The sequence below is a fragment of the Pleurodeles waltl genome, chromosome 12 (genome assembly GCF_031143425.1).
Source record: "Pleurodeles waltl isolate 20211129_DDA chromosome 12, aPleWal1.hap1.20221129, whole genome shotgun sequence".
Classification (NCBI taxonomy): domain Eukaryota; kingdom Metazoa; phylum Chordata; class Amphibia; order Caudata; family Salamandridae; genus Pleurodeles; species Pleurodeles waltl.
Genome location: NC_090451.1, coordinates 699,694,353 through 699,717,276, shown reverse-complemented (window position 1 = coordinate 699,717,276; position 22,924 = coordinate 699,694,353). Strand labels below are relative to the sequence as shown.

General features: G+C 45.7%; 1 protein-coding gene across 1 annotated transcript in view; it reads left to right on the top strand.

The window, feature by feature from the left end:
- Positions 1–22,924, top strand: part of LOC138266898 (phosphatidylinositol 4,5-bisphosphate 3-kinase catalytic subunit alpha isoform-like) — a 146,995-nt gene that overhangs the window by 63,918 nt on the left and 60,153 nt on the right. Inside the window, exons 9-12 of the mRNA XM_069215630.1 lie at positions 2,367–2,519; positions 2,883–3,017; positions 3,886–4,007; positions 6,900–6,981. Coding sequence (XP_069071731.1) covers positions 2,367–2,519; positions 2,883–3,017; positions 3,886–4,007; positions 6,900–6,981 — 492 coding nt within the window. The remainder of the gene's footprint in view (positions 1–2,366; positions 2,520–2,882; positions 3,018–3,885; positions 4,008–6,899; positions 6,982–22,924) is intronic.

The following is a 22,924-nucleotide window of genomic DNA, read 5'->3' as shown; positions in this document are numbered from 1 at the left end:
GTGGAACACAAACAACCTGTTAAAACTGCAGCCCTTCCTCAACCCAGTTCCGCAAGAGACCATCACCACGGGAGCTACCAATCTCTATAATTTCAATATTCAGGGGAAGTGGACAGCTACCCAGCAAATCATCCACATCAACAAGCCAGAGCTGCCGGCTAAACAGCTTGCTCTCCGGAAAGTTAATGGTGTAATACAAGGGAAAACAGTCCTGATATGCGCTGACAACGTGACTACCATATTTTAACTTACTAAAACAAGGGGACAAACACTCAACATAGCTGTCCAATGTGGCACAGAGCATCTGGCAGTGGGCAATACAGCATAAAGTACAAATGGTCATTCAACACATTCCTGAGGTGGACAACGATCTTGCAGACCTGCTCAGGAGAAGCGCATCAAGTCCACAAGTGAGAACTCCACCCCCAGATCCTACTTGCCTGCTTAGGCTACTGAGGGTTTCCACAAATAGACCTTTACTGCAGAAAATGCATAATGCTCAAACTTAGTCACCAGACTACCACGCCCATAGTCAATGGGCAATGCACTATGGATGAATGGGTCAGGGATATTTGTCTCGCTTTTCCGCCTCTTCCCCTCATGCGGTTTGTGGTATGGAGGCTGAGTCAGACATCCCGCACTCTCATCCTTGTTGCACCATCCTGGATTCCCCAGCCATGGTACTCCACACTGCCCAAACGCTCTCTAGCTCCCAGCGAGAAGCTGCCCAACAGACTGGACCTTCTCACACAAGATCGTGGTACTATCCAACATCCTAACCCTCAGCAACTCAACCTAATGATTTGGTTCCTGAGGTCATAGAGTTTGGTGACCTACTACCAGGGCTTGCCACGCAGCCAAATGGAAACATTATGTACACTACTGTCTTCCCTAAATTATAAATCCCCTCACAGCATTGGTACAAGACATTGTCTGTTATGTGCTCCACCTGCAGGAATCAAACCTTGCCTATGCTTCTATTAGACTACACCTGGTGGCTGTAGCTGCCTACCTTCAAAATAGGCTACATGCTTCATTTTTCAGAAAACCAGTCATTAAAGCATTTGTGGAAGGCCTCAAAAGTTATCCCACTTTGGATGACTCCTTCTCTTGTATGGAACCTCATTATGGTGCTTAAACGACTCATGGGCCCGTCCTTTGAACCCCTTCACTCTTGTCAATTACGATTTCTCTCCTGGAAGGTGGCTTTCCTGGTAGCCATTTTTTCCTTCAGGTGGGTTAGTGAAATTCACGCTCTTACCCTGGAAGAGCCTTTCTTCCAGGTACATCATGATAGGGTGGTTTACAGGATCAATCCAAGATTCCTCCCTAAGGTAGTTTCCTGTTTTCACATTAACCAGACAGTCAAGCTTCCAGTGTTTTGTCCACCACCAGAGACTGTATTGGAACGTGCTCCACATGTCAAAAGAGCATTGATGAACTACATTTACAGAACAAAATCCTTCCCTAAAAAACAACAGATTTTTATGGCATCCTCCAAGCCGGACTAGGGCGTGCCATTTCCAAGGCGGATATTGCATGCTGGTTGGTCAAATGAAAACAGACTTGATATGCAAATGCTAAAAGAACCTTGCCTGTCCCACCCAGACCTCATTCTGCTCATAGGAAAGGGGCTTCTACGATCTTCTTAGGCAATAGACCATTAGCTGACATCTGTAAAGCAGCTACTTGGTTCACCACTCATAAATATATTGAGCACTAATGTGTGGATGTCCTGGCCAGACAACAAGCTAAAGTTGGTCAGGCATTCCTTCTTAAATTTTTCCAATCTTCTGCAACATCCTCATGGTAACCCACCACTTTAGGGAGGACTGCCTTACAGTATATGCACAGCATGTGTATCTACAGTCACACTTGCCACAAACAGAAAATGTTACCCTGTTGGTGGCATGTAGTGCTACAGATTCACCAGCACCCGCCCTCCTCCCTGGTCGCCTTTGCTTGTTGCAGATATTTCTTTACTTTAAATTTTCCTTAGGCTTTGCATGGTTATGGTCATCCTTGCTGTGTCCCTATGCTCCATCCCCCAAACCCACCCTCAGTGAGGGAAAAAACATTCTAACAATGGAGTCGATGGTCTTGCCCATTACCACTAGAGGGTGGAGTCACTAGATCCCATGATTTAAAAAAATACTTATTTTGAAGAAAAACAAGTTATACACGTCTGCGACCCACACTAGATGACAAAAGTATGCACAGGATGTGAACCTACAGCACTACATGCCACAAACAGATGCTTAGAGGGTAAGGAACATTTTCCTTTTTCCTAAATCGTTAGACAAAAGGACCTTGGTGCCAGGTAATCCATTTCTACCTTGAGTGAACCCTCTAATTTGCTGTTGCAGGAGCACTGCCCACTGGCCTGGGGAAACATCAACCTCTTGGACTACAAGGACACTCTGGTGGTGGGCAAGGTGGCGCTGAATTTGTGGCCAGTGCCCCATGGGCTGGAAGACCTGTTGAACTCCATTGGGGTCAGTGGCTCTAACCCCAATAAGGTAGGTGGAACCCTTTCCATGACCAATACATTTGAACCTGGATGAACGTGAAATTTAGGGGATTAAGGGCATGAGTTTTTATGTTGGCGGTAAGCAGGGACGGATTGTCTGTTTTCTACATTTTGGAAGAGACATCATGCCGGAGTTTGACTAACCGTGTTTTTGGGTTGTGAGTTTTCAAGTTTATGTAAAAGACACTTTGTTCAGATGAAGACCAGTCATGCTGGTGGGAATCTTTCTTCTATTCTTGCTATAAATGACCAACTTCGACATGGACTATATGTTGATGGGAGTTTGTATTGTGCACCCGGTGCCTGGAGCTGAACTAATCACATTTTTGGGTCTCTCTTTTATTACTTTCAGGAAACACCCTGCCTGGAGCTGGAGTTCAGCTGGTTAGGTCATGCTGTGAAGTTTCCAGACAATCCCCAGATAGAGGAACACGCAAACTGGAGTATGAGCCGGGAATTTGGGATTAACTATTCCCTCCTAGGCGTGGTAAGTGCTCTTGGGAAAATAAATCTGAACCCTAGATGGTAAATGTCATTGGGAGAAAAAAGACCTCAAGACAGTAGGGCAAGGACAATAAAATGTAGCCGGAAGGGACAGATCCCCCTTCACCAGAAACTGAAACAGTGATCTTCCTGGCGAGAGTGAGAAAGAGTCAGATTTAGCACTACCTAAAAAAGATTGAGGAAGAGTAAGGGTCCCACAGGCAGCTACTACATGGCAAGAATAGCAGAAAAGACCCTATGGACACCCTACCAATGGGGGAAACTTTGGAACGTATGTTTTGAGAGTAGAAGATTAGGGGCCATAAGAGAGGTCATGTGGATATGCATTTGTGGGAGGCTGACTGATGTAAAGACGGAGGGCAGATCTAGAAGAGACAGGAAGTCAGTATGTGGCAGATAAAGACGTGCCCTTCTGCATTGCCTTTTTGTTCCTGTGAATTTCTCTTGTGCCCTTTTGCTTTTTTTTCTTTCTGTGGCTTCCCTGTTAACTTTACAAAAAGCCTGTTTTAGGGATGAAAAGCAGATACCGACAAAGTGAGCAAGAAAGAACCTCAGACGATTGGGCACTGTCAGCGAAACTGTCAACAAGCTAGGAGACCCAGAGAGAGAGAGCGCACAAGACATGCACATTGGTAAACAGACAGGAAGACTCATGGATTCACCAAGAGGAAGCAACTATAGGAGAATAAAATGCACCCTGTTCTCCACAAAATAAAATATGTTCCTGAGAAAGTGTTGGATTCGTTCACTGAGACAGGAACATCAGACTTGCATCTTTGGTTCTGCAACCTGATTCCAGTCCGTGACAGACAATAGTGATGATCCCAAATCATCCTTCTGTCTTTTCACAGAGTAACCGCCTGGTGAGAGACAGTCTAATGGAAAATGAAATTGAACAACTGCGAAACATCTGCAACAGGGACCCGCTGTGGGAGATAACTGAACAGGAGAAGGACTTCCTCTGGAGGCACAGGTCTCTGTCTAACTATTTGTGTGTGTGTGTGTGTGTGTGTGTGTGTGTGTATATGTCTGTATGTCCTGAAGGCAGATATGGTTGGGTGTGTCCTACTGATTAATATATCAATGAGCAATCTGAAACCTATTACTTTCTCTGTCCGAAGGGCTGTTGTATTGGTATTCCCTGCTGTTTTAGTTTGTAGACTCCCAGTGCTTACTGGGAGCTTCTTAGTGGGAAATGAGGATGACCAGACCCTGAATACCATGGTGACCCCAGAGAAACATGGGGTAGATTTTTTACCCAGATCAGCGTCTCAGTGGAACAGTTCTGTTATGTGTGGAGGAGACTTAGGGGCATATTTAAGAGCCCCTAGTGCCTCATTGTGCCCCATATTTTTTTTTTTTACGCAAATGTGGCCCAACGAGGCCAAAAACCCTGCGCCATATTTACAAAGTGGCACAGTGTTTGCATTGCGCCACTTTGTAACCCCTTGCAACCCATTATGCCTGCACCAGGCATAATGTATGCAAGGGGGGCGTTCCGGCACTAGAGGGGGCCGTAAAAATGGCATAAAGGAATCTGAGATTCCCTTGCGCCATTTTTATTGGCATTGTTTAATGCCTGCTAAGTGCAGGCATTAAACAGAGGCTTCCATTGGCCTCTGGGTGCTTTGCAGGATTAGCGTCATGATTTTTTACGCTAATCCTGACAAGCACCAGTCTAGAGTAAAAAATTATGACATAAGTCACTCGAACTACTGCCATATTTTAAATATGGCGCTACCATGGTGGCATTATGGGGGCGCTAAGGGGCGCAGGGAAAGTGGTGGTGGGCTAAGTGCGGAGCCACTTTTCATAAATGTGCCCCACAGTGATTATAATCTTGTAATTGTGGGGCCTAGCAAATTATTTTGTATGAGAAGCTACTTGATCACCTGAACATGCATGTGGTTAGATTGGGTGTATAGGTGGACATGAGGCAAAGATCCTGGCTCTGCTGGTATTGCATGATCACTTCTGTTGTGCGACCGCTAAGAGAAGGAGGGTGCTCGCCCAGGCCCAATTTTGTTTTTTGAAACCCTGAGAAAGAGTAAACCTGCTAGTAGATTTTATCCTGGCACCTACAACAGGGGCTAGAAACAAACCAGACCAATCTCTATTGAGTCTCTGCATCACAACTAGTACAGAGAGGCTTTGTAGGTCCTGCTGATGGAGATTATAGACCAGGAACAAACATTTAACCAGTAAGTAATTCTTCAGCTTCACGGGCTTGCATCTAAACAAGATCTAATTGCCTATTCCCTATTTGATTCCCATGGATAGCCTATTGCCACACCCAGCAACAGCCATGGGGTGTTCCAAATACTTTGGTTTTCCAGATCTGTGGACAGTACTTTTTCTGTCCTTGGGTGAAGAGTCTTCTATGGTCAGTCAAAGTCCTGTGCAATGTATGGATTAAAAAAGACCTTCACAGATCGCCCTCAAGAGTGCCTTCACCCACACCACGTGCTGAAGACTGCCCAATATGCATTACATTGACTATAACTCTTATGGTTAAGTTTTTTTCCCTTCAAGGGCCATGCAAAGAATTACCTATCTTTGGTGTGGTTGAGTGGGGGTGGGAGGGGAGGGTGGTGGCTTCAATAGGAAATGTTCCAACTACGGCTCCTTCGAAGAGGTAAAAAGAGGAGAAAATGTTTTAAATTTTCCAGTACTGGAGAATCAAAGTTCAACTGCAAGTGGCCTTTCTGAGGAGAATGTCTTCTCCATATTTCCGAGCTAGTTCACTGGGCCAAAAAAGAAAAAATCCCAAACACCTAAAAATGCGGCTCTTTTCTGTGCCCATTCAGCTGTTTTAAAGTTTGGGAGATGTGTGTTGTATCTGAGCATAGTTTTCTGTGTTCTGTATCAGCACTGCATTCCTTCACTTGAGTACGAGGCAGGATATCCATTACCAATTTGCAGTTCGGTTTCATTTTCACACATGGGCACCACCAGCAAGTAAAACTGCACGTGTACGTAATATGCTGCATCAACTCCTTAATCATCTCCCTCATCACTGATCACTATGCAAAAAGAAAGGATGATGGACGAAATTCTGAACAATGCAAACATTCACCCCAGTCACAGATCTGGGTTTAATCCATCATTTTTTTGCCCACCATGCCACCCCAGTTAGGACCTAGCCATATGCAAATCAATCTTGACCCAGCCGCCCATGGGAACAGGCCAGCTCAAACTGCCAGGCCAGGTCCTCCCTGGACCGGAAACAAGCATCCTGGGACTGGTTTCGGGGTATCACCCCTCACCAGCCAGGCTAGCTTGAATCCAGTGGCACAGTGGGTTTGGGACCCATGCCTGGGCATAGCCTTCCCACTTACAGTGACAAAAGCAAAAAGAACAGATGATGGACGGAATGCTGAACAATGCAGACATTCATCCCAGTCATATTCCTCAGCCACCTCCATGTTTGCCTCTACCCCTCTCTATGGACACTCGGTGTGTACCCATATATGTGCCTCCTTGGCATAAACGTGTATTGTACCTACTGTGTACACTGGGAATTGTTTCCATGCAAAGTCACTCATTTTGTGCATGCACACTGTATCTCTGTTTGACCATTGAAACTTGTATCCATACATGAGCATCTGTGACCCGTGTCTGGCCAACAGTCATCTCTGTTAGTGCTTCACACATCTATAGGTGTTGCTATTAATACTTTGATGTGTATCAATCTGACAAGTAGTCTGTGTGATATGTATCAATCTGTCAAGTAGTCTGTGTGTATATATTTGTATCAGTGTACATGCTGTTCACACTACAATGTGTTTTTAATGTGTTTGCCACATTATTTAAGAACTATTAATCTAGTATAGAGAATAACTTTTATTTCCCAACCTTGTTTTAGGCAATACTGTGTTAATATCCCAGAGACGCTCCCCAAACTGTTGCTATCTGTGAAATGGAACTCGAGGGACGAGGTATCACAGGTATGTGATGGATGGATGGATGTGTGGCTGACAACAGCTCATCACAGGTGTCTTTGAACCTGCTGCCTAAGTGGGAGACCACATATCTGTATACTGCTTCCAGGACAGAGAATTGAAATGTACTGTGTGTGCATATGCACACTGTCTGAGCATACGTTAAGTGTTACTGTGTGCTGGTAGACTTCATATGGGTGGTGGGTAAGTCTCTGTTGTCTGAGTATTCAGACTAAGTCACTGTGTCTAACCAACCCTGCGAGTGTGGTGTAATTGCACGTTTGTTTAGAAAGCCTTCACTTTTGGCACCGTTACAATTGAGGATTTGGTTAGGAGAGTTGTATTGTGAGTTTGCTTGTTGACCATGTAGCGGGGGTTTGCCAGCTTGAGGGCGTTGAGGGGCAACATGGAGTCTATACCATGCTATTCTCTTAGAATAGCCATCTTGAGCATGGAACAAATATGAAAAGGTACAATCCCTTCTTGGGAGTGTGTGCAACGTTCACCACTCTAGTGTTGGATTCTGAAGGAGAGAGTCCTTTTCTAACAAAGTTATTGTTCCTAGTTGAGGAAAGGACTTGCTGGGTTTTGAATGAAAATGGAAAGGGAATATAACACTTGACAAAGAACAGAGCTATGGGACAATTCAACATAAAACATAAGGGATAAACAGTTGGGGAACTCATGCATTAAACAAACAAACAACATGTTGTGACGCAATGTTTATTACCAAAGTGCAATATTACAGTGAGTCAGATATTGTTTATATTGGGACCATCCTCATCAAACAAATATACATTAAACAAGTTCAATCATTTTATTTTCAATTTACACTTCAATAAATAGCTGAAAGCAAAACAAATATTTTTTTTTAATCTTTAAAATCCACAATACTTAATTGATCATGACCCTCTACATCATCCTTGGTGCAGTGCTTATTCCCCAGCAACGATACAGAACTATAAACTGTGACTAAACCAAAATCTATCATTTCTCTTGTATCTTAACTTGATATTCTGAGAGCTCCTTCACATTTGAGCTCTCCAATCTGTCAGCAGATAGGAGTTAACAATATCCTGCGAGGTTTAATCTAGACTTTATGTAAAAACATGTCACAGATTTGCTTCCATTGAAAAACAGAAATAATTGACATTTATTAGATGCAAGAGAGAAGTCTGTAAATTAGCCACAAAACCTATTAATCTGGAGCATCCCATAGCTAATCTTGACATAAATTTGTTGGCGATGGGTTGCGTAATGGCATCTGGGATCAGGTCAAAACTGGATACACATTTGAAGTCCAGGAAGAGTACAGTGAGGCATCCATGTCTTGAGTTGGCATACTCTCTTCCTGCTACATACAACCAATATTTGTCTTTTAAATAATCCTTAGTGATCAATCAAACCTTACTTAGAATATTCCACAGTTCCTCCAGACTGAGAGAGTGCAGCAGAGGTGGCATATAATTAAGCCAAGGGATTCTGCAGTTACCATCTAAACCAGTACTTCTTAACCTGAAGTCCGTGGGCCCCATGAGAGTACGTCAGGGGTCCACGACTGCTTAGAATATTAAATAATATTAATAGATCACTAAACTGCATATAAATAAAGATGAAAAATTTACAATTAAAAAATGTAAAATGTTCTGTACATGTAAAGGAATTTTAAATTGGAGGCTAAAATATAAATTAGTGGCCTCAGATTAATTTATGGGAGCAGTGCAGGTGCATGAAACAGAACATAGTCTGGACAATGAGTGGCATGACTTGAATTAGGAAAGCTCCAACCTTCCTATTCATTTTTTTAATTTTTTTTTATTTATATTTGGCTGTGAATTAGATAAGATATTTAATAGTTTGTGTATTTGTATGATAAATGCTTGTTTCTGTACTTTTGTCTATAGTTTGTGGTTTAAATCATCAAACATTCTTAGGTGGCTTGCTTCCAGTAATGACTTAGTCGGAGGTCTCTGGTTTGCAATAACTCATTTTCTTTTGAAACCAAGCTTATCCATTAATACATTAACCAGACTTGTCCATTAATACATCAATATCACGTGTGGGGTTGGTAATGTAAATTTACACACATTGCAACCACCACAAGGTTAATGGCCCTTAGATGTTGGAAGTCCACTTGATGTTTTAGTGGACTCACTTTTAACTTTTGTATGCACAAGCTTATCCTTAAGATTAGAGGCTCTATTAGAGTTTTATCCCTGAGGATCTAAATCCCAGTTCCTATGATGATCTTAGCAGCCAAAGGGTCTAATGTCATCACAACAGGGATGCATTCAGATGTTGGTTTAGGATGTGTCAACAGAAGAACAGAACAAGGTATTGAGGGCTCTCTTTTGGGTTGTTGAACTCTTTTGGGATAAACTCTTGGCACAAAGTAATCTTGAAGAAATAGGGACTCATCGACAAATGTCCGAGTTTCTGAACAGTTCTTACTGTAATTGAAAAATTGAGCCATAGGCAAATTTTGACCCTCAGAGCTCTTGGCAATAAGATGAATAGTGGAGCAAGGAGTTCTTGTCAATAGGTTTCTGATGGGACTGCTATCATGAGTCAGAAGTCTTCAGCACTGATGTCAAACTCAAGATACATGATGGTGTCCTGGCTGAAACTCAGACTGAAACGCAGGACTCGCATAAAAGTCATCCTTAAAAATAGCATTGAGTGGTGGATACAGCCATGATGTCTGTGAGTTGGGTGAGTTTTCAGGCTCTCTGACTGGAAAAAAACTCACCAAAGCATCTATTTTAGGGAGAAGAGACAACTAGGCAACCAAATATGTGCCACAGTGTTTAGTTTTCTAGGATGTGGGTAAAACTAATTCAAAAAGAGAGGGAAGGGAATGTATCATAAAATTCCCCCACGATTTACGACCCTTTTGCCCCTTGGTACTTAGCAGAGTGGCTTCATTCCTACACCCCAGGCTCCATCAACCTAAGACAAAGCTCATTATATATATATATATATATATATATATATATATATATATATATATATATATATATATATGTTCGATGGCATGTGTAGCTGCAGATACGCATGCTGTGCATTAACCTGCCATCTAGTGTTGGGCTTGGAGTGTTAAAAGACTTCTTCGAAGAAAAACAACTTTTCGAGTCACAAGACCAAGGGACTCCTCCCTTTCGGCTCCATTGCGCATGGGCGTCGACTCCATCTTAGATTGTTTTCTTTCCCCCATCGGGTTCGGACGTGTTCCTCTTCGCTCCGTATTTCGGTTCGGAAAAGATAATTATCCATTGGAAAATTCGACGGTATTGTTTGCGCTCGGTACCGGGTTAGTGCTAGCACATCGACACCGAAGAAAGAAGAGCTCCGGTGGCCCTTCGGGGCTTCCACTCCTCGGCAGGGCCTGGTCGGCCCGACCGCGTCCATCTTCAAACCTCATGGACCGGACCCCCTTCCGCTTCTGCCCCAACTGCCACGCAAAGTATCCTTATACAGACCAACACTTCGTCTGTAATCTGTGTTTGTCCCCCTAACACAAAGAGGATACTTGCGAGGCCTGTCGGGCATTTCGATCCAAGAAAACACTGCAGGATTGAAGAGCTCGAAGACTCCAGATGGCGTCGACACCGGCCGGGCACACCGACGTCGAAGAAGAGAAGAGATTCTCCATTCGAGATTCGGACTCGGACAAGTCCGAGAGTGAGCAGCCGAAGACGCAACAAACCGTGAGTAAACCATCCCCGGTAAAAACTCACACCAAAATAATGAAGGCCAAGGGGACGCCACCGCCAACAGGCCATGGCTTAACCCAAAAACACAGTGACCAAACATCGGCACCGAAAAAGGCCTCCCAGCAGCCGAAGACATCCGACTCTGGTCGAGATACCGGCTCCGACCAGACTCGGCACCGAGAGTTCGGCACTCCGAAAGTCCAAAAGGTTTCCTCGGAGCCAAAAAAGACTATCGAAAAGATTTTGGTGCCGAAACATGCGGCCTCGGAGCCGAAACAAGGCTCCTATACAGAGGAACAAGGCCTTTCAACACAATTACAAGGTCACAGATTTGAACAAGAACTGGGCATGGGAGAGCCAGACCATACCCAGAGAAGGCTGCATATACAAAAAGACACGGGGAGAATCAGAACTCTTCCTCCAATAAAGATGAAGTGCGAGCTCACATTCCAAGAGGCGGAAATGCAGCCAAAAGCGAAATTGGCTAAAGAAAAGACACCACCACGGTTCTCGCCACCGCAATCGCCAACACAGTCGCCACATCTGTCCCCGGTAGCAACACCCCCAATGAAGCAGTCACCAACACACACAGGGATGAGCCAAGATGACCCGGATGCATGGGATTTGTATGATGCACCGGTCTCAGACAATAGTCCTGATTGCTACCCGGCAAGGCCGTCACCACCTGAGGACAGTACCGCATACATGCAGGTGGTTTCAAGGGCAGCTACATTCCATAATGTAGCATTGCATGCAGAGCCCATAGAGGACGACTTTTTGTTCAACACCCTGTCTTCTACGCACAGCCAATACCAAAGCTTGCCAATGCTGCCAGGCATGTTAAAACATGCCAAACAGGTGTTTCAGGACCCAGTAAAAGGCAGAGCCATCACGCCTAGGGTGGAGAAGAAATATAAACCTCCCCCTACCGACCCTGTATATATCACACAACAGTTAACTCCTGATTCGGTGGTAGTAGGAGCAGCCCGGAAAAGGGCAAACTCACAAACTTCTGGAGACGCACCACTGCCCGACAAAGAAAGTCGGAAATTCGATGCAGCAGCCAAGAGGGTGGCAGCACAGGCAGCCAATCGATGGCGAATTGCCAATTCTCAAGCTCTATTGGCACGATACGACAGGGCACATTGGGATGAAATGCAACATCTCATTCAACACCTTCCCAAAGAGTTCCAGAAACGTGCCCAACAGGTTGTTGAGGAGGGCCAAGTTATCTCGAACAACCAAATAAGGTCGGCTATGGACTCAGCAGACATGGCGGCAAGGACAGTGAACACGGCAGTAACCATTCGTAGACACGCATGGTTACGAACCTCCGGATTTAAGCCAGAAATACAGCAGGCTGTGCTGAATATGCCTTTCAACGAACAACAATTGTTTGGGCCGGAGGTGGATACGGCAATAGAAAAACTGAAAAAAGACACAGACACGGCCAAAGCCATGGGCGCGCTCTACTCCCCACAGAGCAGAGGCACTTTTAGGAAGCCGCACTTTAGAGGGGGGTTTTGTGCCCAAACCACAGAGCCTTCCACCTCACAAGTCAGACCTACATATCAGTGCTAGTATCAGAGAGGAGGGTTTCGAGGACAATTTAGGGGTGGACAGTTCCCTAAAACAAGAGTGAAATTCTAGAGCCCAAAAACCTCACAAACCAAACAGTGACTTCAATGTCACAAACCCCCACCACACAACACCAGTGGGGGGGAGACTTACAGATTATTTACACAACTGGGAACACATAACTACGGACGCGTGGGTCCTAGCCATTATCCAACATGGTTATTGCATAGAATTCCTACATTTGCCACCAGATGTGCCTCCAAGAGCACACAATGGGCCTGATTTAAACCTTGGCGGACGGCGGAGGCCGTCCGCCAAGGTTCCGCCGCCAAATGACCGCACCGCGGTCACAAGACCGCGGCGGCCATTCTAACATTTCCTCTGGGCCGGCGGGCGCTCTCCAAAGAGCGCCCGCCGGCCCAGAGGAAATGCCCCTGCAACGAGGACGCCGGCTCAGAATTGAGCCGGCGTAGTTGCAGGGGTGCGACGGGTGCAGTTTGCACCCGTCACGTATTTCAGTGTCTGCATGGCAGACACTGAAATACTTTGCGGGGCCCTCTTACGGGGGCCCCTGCAGTGCCCATGCCATGGGCATGGGCACTGCAGGGGCCCCCAGGGGCCCCGCGGCACCCCCTACCGCCATCCTGTTCCTGGCGGGAGACCCGCCAGGAACAGGATGGCGGTAGGGGTGTCAGAATCCCCATGGCTGCGGAGCGCGCTCCGCAGCCATGGAGGATTCCCCCGAGCAGCGGAAAGTCGGCGGGAGACCGCCGACTTTCCGCTTCTGACCGCGGCTGAACCACCGCGGTCAGAATGCTCGTGGGAGCACCGCCAGCCTGTTGGCGGTGCTCCCGTGGTCGGTGGCCCTGGCGGCCACCGGCCGCCAGGGTCAGAATGACCCCCAATATGTCCAAACAACACTTAGACCTGTTACAACTAGAAGTCCAAGCTTTGTTTAAAAAAGAAGCAATAGAACTAGTACCCAACCATCAAAAAGGAACAGGGATTTACTCCCTGTATTTCCTAACTCCAAAAAAGGACAAAACACTGAGACCCATATTAGACCTCAGAACACTGAATCTTTACATCAAATCAGATCACTTTCACATGGTGACTCTTCAAGACGTGATTCCCTTGTTCAGACAACAGGACTACATGTCTACGTTAGATCTCAAGGATGCTTATTTCCACATACCCATACATCCTTCCCACAGGAAATACTTAAGGTTTGTAATCCAAGACGTGCATTACCAATTCAAAGTGTTACCATTCGGCATAACAACAGCCCCAAGGGTATTCACAAAATGCCTTGCAGTAGTAGCCGCTCACATCAGGAGACAGCACATGCACGTATTCCCTTACTTAGACGATTGGTTGATAAAAACCAGCACTCAGCAACAGTGTCTTCTACACACAAAATACGTCATAGAAACCCTTCACAAACTAGGCTTCTCTATGAACGCCCAAAAATCACATCTACAACCGTGTCAAATACAACAATACTTAGGAGCAACAATCAACACACAAAAGGGGATTGCCACTCCAAGTCCACAAAGGGTACAAGTCTTCCAAAATGTAATACTAAACATGTACCCAAACCAACACTATCAAGTGAGGTTTGTGATGAAACTCCTAGGCATGATGTCTTCATGCATAGCCATTGTCCCAAACGCAAGACTACACATGCGGCTCTTACAACAGTGCCTATCAACACAATGGACACAGGCACAAGGTCAACTTCAAGATCTAGTTTTGATAGACCGCCAAACACACTTCTCGCTTCAATGGTGGAATCCTATACATTTAAACCAAGGGCGGCCATTCCAAGACCCAGTGCCTCAATACGTGATCACAACAGATGCTTCCATGATGGGGTGGGGAGCACACCTCAACCAGCACAGTATACAGGGACGATGGGACGTTCAACAAAGGCAACTGCATATAAATCATTTAGAGCTGTTAGCAGTGTTTCTAGCATTGAAAGCATTTCAACCGCTAATAGTCCACAAACACATTCTTGTCAAAACAGACAACATGACAACAATGTATTACTTAAACAAACAGGGAGGGACACACTCATCACAACTGTGTCTCTTAGCACAAAAGATTTGGCATTGGGCGATTCACAATCACATTCGCCTAATAGCACAGTACATCCCAGGGATTCAAAACCAGTTGGCCGACAATCTCAGTCGAGATCACCAACAGACACACAAATGGGAAATTCATCCCCAGATAATACAAACTTACTTTCTACCCTGGGGAACACCAGAAATAGACCTATTCGCAACAAAAGAAAACGCAAAATGCCAAAACTTCACGTCCAGGTATCCACACCTTCAGTCCAAAGGCAATGCGTTATGGATGAGTTGGTCAGGGATATTTGCCTACGCTTTTCCCCCTCTCCCACTCCTTTCTTATCTGGTAAACAAATTGAGTCAAAACAGACTCAAACTAATACTAATAGCACCAACCTGGGCTCGCCAACCATGGTATACAACACTACTGGACCTGTCAGTAGTACCTCATATCAAACTACCAAACACACCAGATCTGTTAACTCAACACAAACAGCAGATCAGACACGCGAATCCAGCATTGCTCAATCTAGCAATCTGGCTCCTGAGGAGGAGGGAAGACAAAGGAAGGGAAGGCTCCCTACCTAACGAGGGAGCCTGACTATCCCCTCAAGCCTGGGAGCACTGTTTGTTTAAAACAGAAGATACACCACCCCGTTTGTTTTGCATGGTGCACGGGTGTCTCAACACTCTTTCTCTATACCCCACTTGCCCTTCCCCTCTTCCTGCTTGAACGATAAACCCCGGAAATAGCCCAATTACTTACCGTAGGGTTTTTTCTGTTTTCTTGCCGGTATTCTTCCGGGAGCCACTCGGGTGTCCAGAGAACGCTGATCTGAGGAAGGAAAGGAAGAAGAACGACAAGATTAAGGAAGAGAAGCATTCTAAACAATAGACTTTACAGATACTTACCACTTGTGAATACCAATAGAAAGGAAAATAAGAGATAAGAAAAGACACTAGCACAATAAAACTCTATTTACTTACCACATTACGCCGTTTCCAGTCTGGTTTATACCGTATAGCCTGTCACAGTGGTGTCAGAAGTGGGATATTATTCCCCCTAAAAGGCTAAGACACGGTATAGACAATGAGCGAATCTCCTTCTTTGGAAGACATGATCAAACAATTGGCCGAAGGCCAACGCCATTTACAGTTGGTGTGGGAAGCTCACCAACGTGAAGCCAAAGAGGATAGGGAGGCCCTGCAGTCTGCCATGAAAAGTCAAGCCACTATCCTGGCAAACAATCAACTTGTACATGAAACCGCGATGAAAAAGTTAACCGAGACAATAGCCTCTAGTAAAGTACACCCGAATATCCCCAGTTCGGTCCTCCAAAAATATCAGGAGGGTGAAGACCCGGACTCATTCTTCACTAATTTTGAAAGGGTAGCATCCTCTGCTCAATGGCCGGAAGACAGATGGGGACAATATATTGCTCCTCTACTCACGGGATTTATGCAGACAGCTTATCAGGCAGCCAATCCCGGTGGCACCACCACCTACCAGGACATTAAAAGGAGCATTTTGGAACGGGTGGGCCACGATACTGAGTACTACAGAGTAAAATTCCGGAAAGTAAAATGGGGACACAATGAGGACCCCCGCACCTTCTATTTTAGGGTCCAAGATCTGGCACTGAAGTGGCTGGGGCCGATAGGGACTAGCAGAGAAGATATAATAAAAACGATCATCCTCGAACAATACTTGGAGTCCCTCCCTTCCAGAACTAAAAACTGGATAAGGCAGCATCCTAAGGTAGATACCGAGCTAGCCATCGACTTGGCGTGTGCATATCACAGGTCCACCGATGGGAGAACATTACAACCACGACTTAACGTAAAGACACTCCCTACGCCATCAAAACCCGTTCCACGATTTCCTTTAGAGGAATCTTTCCAACGCAGACATGGGGAGGCCCCTCCTATATAAGGACCTCAATGTTTTAACTGTGGAGAGTGGGGCCATATAGCCCGGGGATGCCCCAGGAAAACCGAGGGAGTTGAGCCTATGGAGAATGGGGTGACCCAACGCCGAGTCTTGTGTACAGGAGGGGGAGACACCAAATTTAAACACTATATAAACATCAATGGGCGTCCTCTCTCTGCCCTTATAGACTCAGGCTGTAGTCAATCCGTTATACGACAAGATCTGGTAGAGCCGGTTGACAAGAACGCCAACAGATGGGTAACCATCTGCTGTATACACGGAGACAAGGAACAATACCCTCTTAGTACCGTAGAGATAGTGGGACACGCACCGAGACTTGCTTCCTATGGGTATAATGGACCAACTGATCGAAGAATGTATTATAGGTACTGACTATATACATTTCCAACAACTCTTACATGCGGTTCAGACCCAGAGGGAAAACCCCGAATGGTTGAACGAGGCTCCCTTCTGTGATAGTATCATTGAGTGTCCCCCATACCGCAGGAAACTGTCCCGTCGCGAAAAAAGAGACGAGAAATTCAAGTTTAGGTCAGGCAAAGACAATAATCTACCCATAAGAGTTATAGCAGAAACTTATAGCGCTCCTATCAGTTTCCGTCAACGTCAAAGAGAAGACCCAACTCTAATTCATGCCTGGAGAGACGCCAAAACTGAGGAAACCGATGAGGTGGGTCCCTATTTTCTGGTACAAAGAAACCTTCTCTATAGAGTAAGCACTACACGGGCAGGAGAACGCAAGCGTCAATTAGTAGTCCCCGAATCTTATAGGGACCAAGTACTCTTCCTAGCCCATAATCAGCCAGGAGGGGGTCATTTCGGCAGAGAGAAAACGGAGGAATATCTCCTCAGGAAATTCTACTGGCCCGGGGTTTTTGCCCACATTAGAAACTATTGTTTGCAATGCTCCAGATGTCAACTCACCGACCCAGGTCGACCCCGGAAAGCACCTCTCCTGCCCCTTCCCATCATTGATATTCAGTTTAGAAGGGTGGGGATGGACTTAATCGGACCCCTACTTCCCTCCTCTAAAGGCCATACCTATATCTTGGTTATCGTAGACTATGCTACCCGTTACCCCGAGGCCCTTCCTCTATCAGGCTTAACCACTAAAACAGTAGCACAGGCCATGATAACGGTATTCACACAGACCGGGTTTCCCCACGAGATACTTACTGACCAGGGTACGCCATTCATGTCCAACCTAATGAAACCAATATGTAAGGTATTAGGAATTACACAAATAAAAACTGCAGTTTATCATCCCCAGACAGACGGACTAGTAGAGCGCTATAACAGGACCATTAAATCACTGTTGAAAAAAATTGTCGATGAAACAGGGAGGGACTGGGACCTGAAATTGCCCCTAGCTCTTTAAGCCATTAGAACCCACGAACAGGCTTCAACGGGCCACAGCCCATCCGAACTGGTGTTTGGCAGACAACCCCGTTCTCTATTGGATATGGCCGTTGAGACCTGGGAAGAAGATGAGGAAGACGAGGGACGCCCACTGTTAGAATATGTTCAAAAACTGAAAGCACATTTACAGGACCTTTGGGAAGATGTACGACAACATATGGAAAAAGCACAAGAGACTCAAAAGCATTATTATGATAAAGGAAGTAAATTGCGTACATTTCTCCCGAACGATCAAGTCCTGATTATGAGGCCCACGTCTGAACAGAAACTATTGGCTAGATGGCAAGGGCCCTATAAGGTGATTAGAGCCGTCTCCCCTGTCACCTATCTCATAGAACTCAGTATCAACCCGAGGAAAACCCAAATATATCATGTGAATCTCCTAAAAAAAAATGGGAACCCGTAGATGGGGGTCCTGAAACCGTTGAGATGGGTCGTTTTATATCTCCCTGCAAAGAGTTAGACATCGAATTATTTCCAGGTGAAACACCACAACAAGAGACAAGACCCTGTATCAACGCTTCCCTGACCATGTCAGAGAAGCAGCAATTGTATACCCTGTTACGCCAATATACCCAAGTCTTCTCCGACATACCGGGAAGAACATCCTTGATTTATCACCAAATTAGAACACCTCCAGGACAAACTATCCGCCTACGACCCTATTGCGTCCCTGAGGCAAGGAAACACCTCGTAGAGGAGGAAATATGCAAAATGTTAAACTTAGGGGTAATTGAACCCTCCGTTAGCCCCTGGTGCTCTCCGGTGGTACTGGTTCCAAAATCCGACGGATCAGTCCGGTTTTGTATAGACTTTCGAAAACTCAACTCGATATCCCTGTTTGACACTTACCCTATTCCCCGGGTGGATGATGTCCTGGAGAAGGTAGGTAAAGCCAAGTATATGTCTACACTGGACCTCACAAAAGGGTATTGGCAGATTCCCCTTTTCCCCGAAGACCAAGAGAAAACAGCCTTTTCTACTCAATCTGGACTTTATCAATTTACGGTACTACCTTTTGGTCTCCATGGAGCCCCAGCCACATTTCAAAGATTAATGGATCGATTGCTGAAACCCTTCCATAACTTCTCCGCTGCTTATCTGGACGATGTCGTTATTTTTAGCGACACCTGGGTAGAGCACCTAGACCATCTACGTCAAATCTTGGACACTCTGGTAGCGGCAGGATTGACCGCTAATCCTAAGAAGTGTATATTAGGGAAAACGGACATATCATACTTGGGCTATACAATAGGCAACGGCACGCTACAACCCCAAATTTCAAAGGTTGAAGCCATTAGTAACGCCCCCACCCCAAAAACAAAAAAAGATCTACGTTCTTTCCTTGGTTTAGTGGGCTACTACCGTAGATTCATCCCTGCCTACTCCACTATTGCAGCCCCTCTTACAGATCTGTTATCTAAGCATCATCCTAACAAGTTGGCACCTTTTTCCGGGGTTCAGAGGGCTAGTTTTGATAATCTACGATCCATTCTTACAACGGAACCTGTTTTGCAATGCCCCGATTTCTCTAAGCCCTTCCATCTGTATACTGATGCTTCCAATGTGGGACTGGGGGGGGTGCTTGCCCAGCCTGATCTGGACGGGAGGGATCACCCGATTGTTTTTATTAGTAGGAAATTGCTTCCCCGGGAGTGTCATTACCCCATCATCGAGAAGGAGTGTTTGGCCATTAAGTGGGCGATAGAAAATCTGCAGTATTACCTTTTAGGCAGACCTTTTGTTCTATATACTGACCACGCTCCTCTTGCTTGGCTAGCATCTCACAAAGATTCCAATTCTAGGATCTTGCGCTGGTTCCTTGAACTCCAGCCTTTTTCCTTCCAGGTCCGCCATATTCCAGGGTCCCACCAAGGCCCTGCGGATTACTTATCGCGATTTCCCACCTCTTCCTCAATCCTCGAGCAGGATCGTTCTTGGGGGGGGGGGGTGTGATCGGGTGAACACGATCACGCCACACAGAGAAGCAGCTTGCGACGTGTCGGAGAACCCCGACACGTCAGTTCCGCGTTTAACCGTTCCCATAGGAACGGCCGCGGCGTCCTGGGGGCGTTTCCCTGTTTCCAGGGAAACGCACAACACCTTCCGGGCCGTCGCAGGAGAGCAGGAGGAGCGGAACACGGAGAAGAGTGAGGGCGAAAAGGAGCAGACGGCGCAGAGACCGGGAAAGCGGGAAACGGAGATGAGTGACGGCGGCAAGGAGCAGACCGCGCAGAGACCGAGAGACGGATACGGCGACAGCGGAGTGGAGAAGGAGAATTTTCCCCACGCAGCGCCAGAGACGAGGAGCCCACAAGCCAGCCACGACCCCGGAGGGTCGTGGCTTTCAAAGGTACGGTTCCTATTCGGAGGAACAGACAAGAAACGGGAAAACCCACAGGGGAAGGGAGCTGGGAGGAGCGAGAGGGAGGAGGAGGGAAGACAAAGGAAGGGAAGGCTCCCTACCTAACGAGGGAGCCTGACTATCCCCTCAAGCCTGGGAGCACTGTTTGTTTAAAACAGAAGATACACCACCCCGTTTGTTTTGCATGGTGCACGGGTGTCTCAACACTCTTTCTCTATACCCCACTTGCCCTTCCCCTCTTCCTGCTTGAACGATAAACCCCGGAAATAGCCCAATTACTTACCGTAGGGTTTTTTCTGTTTTCTTGCCGGTATTCTTCCGGGAGCCACTCGCGTGTCCAGAGAACGCTGATCTGAGGAAGGAAAGGAAGAAGAACAACAAGATTAAGGAAGAGAAGCATTCTAAACAATAGACTTTACAGATACTTACCACTTGTGAATACCAATAGAAAGGAAAATAAGAGATAAGAAAAGACACTAGCACAATAAAACTCTATTTACTTACCACATTACGCCGTTTCCAGTCTGGTTTATACCATATAGCCTGTCACAAAGACATTGTTACGCAAACAAATGGAAAAGATTTGTTTATTACTGCCATAATAATCAAATTCAACCACTACATGCTTCTGCAAAAATCATTGTAAGCTATTTATTACACTTACAAAAATCTAAACTAGCATTTTCTTCTATCAAAATACATCTCACAGCAATATCTGCCTATCTGCAGATTACACATTCAACATCACTCTTTAGAATCCCAGTCATCAAAGCATTTATGGAGGGTTTAAAAAGAATCATACCCCGAGAACACCACCAGTTCCCTCGTGGAACCTCAATATTGTATTAACTCGAATCATGGGTCCACCATTTGAACCCATGCACTCTTGTGAGATGCAATACTTAACCTGGAAAGTAGCCTTCCTCATAGCTATCACATCTCTTAGAAGAGTAAGTGAAATACAAGCATTTACTATACAAGAACCCTTTATACAAATACATAAACATAAAGTAGTTCTCCGTACAAATCCAAAATTCTTACCAAAAGTTATATCACCGTTCCACCTAAACCAAACAGTGGAACTCACAGTCTTTTTTCCACAACCAGACTCAGTAGCCGAAAGAGCCTTACATACGTTAGACATCAAAAGAGCACTAATGTATTACATTGATAGAACAAAACAATTTCGCAAGCCAAAACAATTGTTTGTAGCCTTCCAAAAACCTCATGCAGGAAATCCAATATCCAAACAAGACATTGCCAAATGGATAGTGAAATGTATTCAGACCTGCTATATTAAAGCAAAAAGAGATCTGCCTATTACGCCAAAGGCGCACTCCACTAGGAAGAAAGGCGCCACAATGGCCTTTCTAGGAAATATACCTATGACAGAAATCTGTAAGGCAGCCACATGGTCAACTCCCCATACATTTACCAAGTATTACTGTGTAGATGTGTTAGCAACACAACAAGCCACAGTAGGAAAGGCTGTACTAAGAACACTATTTCAAACAACTCCAACTCCTACAAGCTGACCACCGCTTATGGGAGGAGAACTGCTTTGTAGCCTATGCATAGCATGTGTATCTGCAGCTACACATGCCATTGAACGGAAAATGTCACTTACCCAGTGTACATCTGTTCGTGGCATGTTCCGCTGCAGATTCACATGCGCCCTCCCACCTCCCTGGGAGCCTGTAGCCGTTTAATTTACATTTAAATTTGTACATATGCATATATAGATCTCTATTCCATTGCATGGACATCTCTTTATTTACACTCTATCACTCCTACCTTACCCTCTGCTGGAAAACAATCGAAGATGGAGTCGATGCCCATGTGCAATGGAGCCGAAAAGGAGGAGTCACTCGGTCCCGTGACTCGAAAAGACTTCTTCGAAGAAAAACAACTTGTAACACTCCGAGCCCAACACTAGATGGCAGGACCTGTGCATAGCATGTGAATCTGCAGCGGAACATGCCACGAACAGATGTACACTGGGTAAGTGACATTTTCCATAGTTGTGTGTCATCTGCACAGGATCACTAATTTGAAAGAGATGTGAACCTGGGAAGCCAAGTATTTGTTGAAAAGAGCTGAAGAAACAACGAGATTCTGGGTGACCCTCTCTCATTTGTAACTTGTTTTTCTTTGAAGACGTCTTTTGGGCCACAAGGTATAGGGACTCCTCCCTTACTTGGTAATGCTTATGGGCATTGTTAGTTTTTTTTTTTTCCACCATCGGTTTAGGATGCATACCGATCAGGCTCTGTGTTCGGCACCTAATGGCACTTACTGCCGGGACTCTTTTCTACTGTTGTCACAGAACAATCTTTACCGATCCTGTTTCATCATCGTTGCCAAAACTTTTACATCTGCTCTCACTTTGACACCTTCTTCCAGGGCCTTGCCCCTGCCTTTGGTGCCTTTGTCAACAAGAATGCAAGGTCTGTGATGTAAAGGATGCCCTTCCAATTCTGTCCACAGTATCACTCCAAGTTCGCCCGGACTGACCATCGTTAAGTCTGCAATCTTTGCCTCTCCCTGGAGCACGACAAGACCACATGCCACGCCTGCCTTTCCTTCTAGTCGAAGAAGACCCTTTGATACCGATGCAAGTGGAGGTAGGCCCATCGAAGAATGCAAAGGCGAGACAGAGAGGACACTGCAGACATCTTTGGGGAACGTGATATTGAGGTGGAGAAGGAAGCCATCCTTTCTGAGGCTCAGCTGGTGCAACCCAGGTCAGAGACTAGTTCGCCCTCCAAATCTGAGGGGGATCAGCATCAAGATCCTGAGCTGCAACAAACCCATAGAAATCCACTCAGTGCTGAAAGCATCATCG